General features: G+C 48.5%; 1 protein-coding gene across 1 annotated transcript in view; it reads left to right on the forward strand.

The window, feature by feature from the left end:
• The first annotated feature begins 250 nt into the window (after positions 1-250).
• The window catches only part of UPB1 (beta-ureidopropionase 1), a 72,052-nt gene continuing 66,302 nt past the window's right edge, over positions 251-6,000 (forward strand). The window contains exon 1 of the mRNA XM_019506637.1: positions 251-285. Coding sequence (XP_019362182.1) covers positions 251-285 — 35 coding nt within the window. The remainder of the gene's footprint in view (positions 286-6,000) is intronic.

A 6,000-nucleotide genomic window follows, 5' to 3' on the forward strand; every position in this document is an offset into this window, starting at 1 on the left:
GTCTAGAGGCTGTGGCCTGCCCGCCCCCACCTACTCATATGCCAAACCCCAAAGTGCTGAAGCCAAGCCATTCAGCTGCCCACCATGCAAAATTTCTAGAGGCCTAAAGACCTCCCTGTTCAGTGCCACCATAGGAGACACCTCTGGCATGGACCCATTTGTGGTACAGTGGTGGTGGGCAGGGCCTGTACAAGCATATCCTGTCCTGAGAGCGTAGGGGACATGCTATTGACATCCTGGAAGACTAAACATGGAGAGCCTGGCTGTCATGTACTCTGGGGCCCTGTAAGTGCTTGAACACCCAGCATAGGAGCTTGCTCACTTGGGGATTAAGAAGGAAGGTCCCTACACACGTGGCTGCTTTGTTCCAGAGGTACGTCAGGGTTGTTAAAAGAAATGTGTCCCTCTTTTTCTTCCTCCACAGGCACTTCTGCTGACATTGCCTTTCAAAGGAGAAGTTCAGGCACCTGCTCTCTCAAGATCTGTGGTCTGCGCTGTGCTTTCATTCTGTGCATCCCAGAGAAAGCAGAAGCTGCTTTGTAGTAGTTCTGTGCGAATGCCATGGTTGGGGACAGGACTGTAGCTTTCCAGCAGGTAAGACCCAGGTGGGATGGCTCTATAAGAAACATAGAAAAGAGCATAAATACAATAAAATAATAGAAAAATGAGATGCTGGGGGTCATGGCTGTGCTTCGGGGTCACATGGCATGAAGCACTCGATACTGGAAGAGTTCTCTGGGCTACGGCAGGGAGAGCTCAGACACCAAATCAGGGTGGTGGGGAGGGTGGGAGAAGTTTGTGCTATGGACAGGAGCCCTTTAGAGCATGGGTTTGGATGCAGGACCAGCCCTGTCTCTTGCCAGAGGACAAGAAAAGCTCCTTGCTGATTAGCTGTTGAGCTGTCTGATTTTGCAGGACTAATCAGACCTCTATATATATCCCCAAAGGAGGTTTCAAGAGCCTTTATGCTGGTAAGGACTCCCCAGTGTCTCAGACTTGCCCTGAGGCCAGGCTGCCAGCCTTGACCTCATGCTCCCACCCCAGGTCCTGTGGATTTGTCAGAACCTTGCTGTTACACAAATGTTGTCTCTGGCCAAGTGTTGTTTCTGGCATGTATTTGCTTGTTGTTTCCCTGCACTCTGTGAGGAGATGGGAATGCCATCTGTGTCACCCAAAATAGACTTGGTCCCAGCAACCCAACAGGGGGCTCCTGTGGTTCATAAGGAAGCTATTGTTAGGAGGATCTAACACTGTGGTTCCTGGCCCTGCCAGCTGTGGAATGGAGCAGATGGATCAGGGATTTAAAAATAGATCTAAGCAGGCTTGCTGGGCTACTTGCCCTCGCTGGCTTGCACTAAAATCCCAGAGGTGTTCTGCTTATATGAGGCAGGATGCAGTACTGGGTGCTTGGCAGCTGCCAGCTGCTCTGGAGCATATTCAGCCATTGTTGGATTCAGGCTCTAAGTCTCCACTAAGTCTTATCCTCAATACAGCTGACGGGCTGAGAAGTCCTGTTTGCCCACAGCTGCTATGAGTGCACTGCAGCCATGTTTCTTTATGGCAGCCCTGAGAGCTGTGTGGTGCAGCTTTCCCTAAGGTGCCGTGTTACTAAACTGCTATATCCTGCCTCTAAGGCAGGGGGGTTAGATTATGGCGTGATTCTCAAGATGGTCACACAAGGCACCTTGCTGAAGGAAATGCTGCTATAGAAGCCTTTAGAAGATGCTAGTAGCTAGGGCAGCTTCAGCCCAGCTTGGGACATGATTTTCCATGGTTAAATCAGGATCTTGAGCAGTGATTAGGGATCTGGTCAGTTTTAAAAAAGTTCGTCCTCCTCTTTCCCTTTGCTCTACTGCTCTCTAGCAGGGGTCAGCAACCATTTGCCATCTTTGCAGCTCGAGACCTGGACTCCTGCCGTGAGCTTCCTGGAGCACCCAGCCTCCCTGTGCTTATCCTCACCACTGATCTCCAGCCCCTCTACCTCGAGGAGAAGTACAGACACAAGGAAGTGGGAGGCAGGGCTGTAGAGGGGGTGCTGTGGTCATGGTGGACAGAAAGCACACCTGCATGCTGCCAAATTCCCCTGTGCCACATCCAACCTCTTTGCAGGCCAGATCCAGTCTGTGGGCCATAGGTTGACAACCCTTGCTCTACAGGGTTAAAACCATTTGGGATCTAGCAGGCTTCATCACTGTTTCAGGTGATGAGAAAAGAACTTAGTGCTTGCTACAGAGCCTTCTTTTCATACACAAACTGCTACAGACACTTTCCAGTGGTATTTGAGAGTCTGTTGAGGCCTGCATGTCCTCCCCCAGCTAGTCCATCCAGCACTAGACTTTGCAGCAGTATGAGATGCATATGGCTCCCTTTCCCTGGTGTTTCTCCCAGAGCCTTGCCTCAGAGCATGTTTATTTTAGAATATGTAGCCCAGGTACACACGGGGGGGTGCACCTTGTCCTCCAGTGACCATGTTGGGAGTCAGGCAGGGTGCTGATAGAGGGGCTGGCTGCTAGAGCAGTTCCCTCTCCTCTCTACAGAGCCAGGCTGAGAACAAGTGCTTAACTAGATACAATTTATTACTATAATAAATACATGTACTTAAGATAAAACATGAAATATTTACAATAAAGCTTAGCATATCACACTACATATAATATCCCACAATCCACATAAACCAGATAACTTACAACATATATAATAATCAACACATTAAACGAGATAGTTAAGGTTACAGCATGAAAAACACATGGGGAATCAACTCGTATAACCCAAATAAGTTAATAATAATGTTCCCTTTAACCTACCAGGTATCAATACAAATATACATATTAATGCATTAAAACACATGAACCATATAAACTCCCTTAAAGTATACCCATAGCTATATAGACCTTGACACAACAACAGTCACCAAAATAGAGAATGCTCTCAGCACCTCCCCCAGGGGTTTCCTTGGAGCCCCACCCCTTCAGGGCCCTGGGATGTGGACACGCCCCTTGTGCAATGGAGGGTGGAGGCGGCAAACCCTCCTCACCCATGTCAGCTTCCCCAGCAACTCATGCTTCCTCTTTGAAGCAGGCAAGGCTCATCCCCTGGTGGCCAATCCCTCAAGAGCCTCTCTGCAGCGGTGCCTTTGGCTCTCCTCAACAGCCCGGCACCCTGCACTGGGGGCCCAGGGCTCCCTCTCACAGGAGCTGAGCCCTTACAGGCTCCGGCTCCCCGGTCTCACACCAGGGGTCCTCCCCTTCCCTGGGCCCTGCTCTGGGCACTGGGGCTCTTTTAGTTAAAGATGGAGCTGTACCGCGGAGCTCTGGTCACTTGGCCTGGGGCAGAGGCTAACTTGAGCAGTCACAAGCTGCTCCTAAGGTGGGTTCTCCGTGCACTGACCCATGCACTGGGTGAGGCCCAAGCAGCTGCGAGCTGCTCACAGGGCTAGCTCTCCATGTGCCAATCTGCACGACTGCCCAGCCGCTTGCTGGGTTTGCAGGCTCAAGCCGCCTTTAGCGGCTCCTAGAGCCTGATCCCTGCGCACCGATTCACGTGCTGCTAAAACTCAGGCAGGGTCCCAAGAACAACCGTCTCCAGAGCTCCTCTTTCCTCACCATCCCTTGTCGTCTCTCCCCAGCGTGCCGAGCATACTCCCCTTTTATATTCGCCGGGGGCTCCACCCCTGAAGTTCTCCAGATCTGGCTGGCACAGTTCCAATTCAGGTCCAGCTGCTCCTTGCCCCCTCGCTTTGGAAAAGGGCGAGGCATTGCTTACCTTTTGCTGCCTCTGGATTGGTAGACGGGTTCCCCCAATCAAACAGCAGGCCCTTGAGCCTGGGACTCAACCCAAGCCCTGAAAAGGTAAGCCTGCTACAAATATAGTAATTTTTGGTGCACGTGAAATTGAAGCAGCCAGCGCAAGGAAATGACAGGCCCCAGCTTCCCCCTCAGCACAAGTCTATGAAACTCAGTCATGACTTATAGCACCATAGAGACCCTCTGCTGTGGTCTGTCCCCTTGATGATGCAGGCTCTTGTGCTGAGCTAGTGGCTTTGTGCCAAGGAGAAATCTCTGCTAAAGAGTAGGCCCAAACCACCTAACTTGTTTCACTTGAGATATAGATAGGGACTAAACCTAGAACTTACATCAGGAAAACCTCAAGCCGCTTCTGTGGAGTTCGTGAAGTAGCCTGTGCACTGTCCCAATGATCAGTGTGGTACCTGGAGACCACGGAGGTGTCTACACTGCAGATAAACCTGAGCTTTGAACCATCTAGGTGGAGTACTACCACCAGTATGGGCTAATGTGTGAACATTTGTTTTCCCAGCAGATTTTGCAGTTTGTGCTGAGTTCATGCCACACCAACTACACTACCAGCAGTATCCAAGTTCAGTGTTGGTGTGTTGCTCTAAGTTGCCATCACAGTAGTGACAGCAATGTCAGCAAACCCTACATCTGTTAGTTCTCTAGGTTGTGGCATCCTCCCACTGAGACCAATGAGACAATATCTCTGTCTCCTTCACTGTAGCATCACAACTGACCAGATGATGGTTAAATACACTAAGCCAACTTTATCCATGATGTAACTCCACTGAAATCAAATGGGGATGACTAGCCCATCAATTTGGTTCCAAGCCATGCAGTTAAATGCAACGTGATCCTTATGTAGACTAGGAACCAACTACACAACCCTCACCTGGATGGTTTTGACTCTTAGTCAGTTATTTGAAGTTTGTTAGAAATGCAGCATGCTAGTTATTCAAGTGCTGGTTGTTAGAGTGACTATCCATAGAGCTGGGGGAATGTTAGGAAAGAGCCTGGGATATTGAGGGGGGCAGAGTTGCTGAGTTGTGTTTGCAGGGCTGCAGATTCATTATTTGTGAGTTTCTGGCGATGATGTTTATAAATCCCCAACACATCATAAGTTTTAGCACAAATTGGGACTCAGCTAAAAATTAATTGCGGAAAATGAATTCTTGTTCTTTTTGTTTTGAAGATTTGTCATTTAAGTTAGGAAGCAGAAATAGTCACAGAAACACAGATTTGCAAACGGAGTTAGTGAGCTAAAAACTGTTCATCCAAACTACCTGCTGAGTATTTCCAAATGATTATTATATATTAATGCAATTATATATACTTATAATTTACACAATAATAATATAAATAACTAATATATGTTCACAAATAGACACAAATGTCTACCCTCTGACCTGGGCAAAGTTAGGTATACTACCAAGAAATAAGTCCTGTCTTGTTATACCCGCGCTCGTGGATTTGTGATGTGAAAGGCTTGGCAGAGTCCCAAATGTGCCCTGTGGTACTGCTTAGGCTCTCCTGAGCTGTGCCATGTCATTCATAATCTTGTGAACCCAGGCCCATGAAGAGCAGGGACAAATGTGCAAGGGTTATGTCTTGGTGCCATGTCTGGTTGCCCTCCCAGTTATGGTGCAGATGTACCTCTAGATGCCTCATTTTGAAGTGCCTGACTTGGGACCTGGAAGGTCTCAGTCAGCGATGGCAAGAAAAGGGGTTGCTATGAGAGCATCTGGGAAAAGAATGGGATCTTAGCAGGCATCTGAGGACATGTGCAGCTGTACTGGAAAAGAAATGTCATGGGACTATGGTGGACACGCTAATGGCCTCCAAGTGAAACAACCAAGAATGAGCATGATTCTGAAGAAAAATATGAGGAGGAGAAACCCCTTGTCATGTCGCTCTCCTTAAATATCCCTACTCTGGTGGTATAAGCAAAGGTAACAGCGAGGGGAAATGATGGGGCTGGAAGTGATGGTCACATTTGCAGAAGCAGCACATGAAAGATGAGACAATACAGCGGCCTGGACAGTGTGTGTCTGGATATAGCACCATCCCCTGCTCCTAGTGTGGTATACTCCATCACCTCCCAGTAACTGAATAAGGATCAGATGGACATTTCCTGACTGCATTTTCATAATGCATTAATTTGATATGTCCTAGGCATCTTCCTGTTGCAAATGTTCCTGAAGGTAATTGA

Source organism: Gavialis gangeticus, unplaced genomic scaffold, assembly GCF_001723915.1.
Source record: "Gavialis gangeticus isolate Ggan-Ray unplaced genomic scaffold, GavGan_comp1, whole genome shotgun sequence".
In the NCBI taxonomy this organism is placed as follows: domain Eukaryota; kingdom Metazoa; phylum Chordata; order Crocodylia; family Gavialidae; genus Gavialis; species Gavialis gangeticus.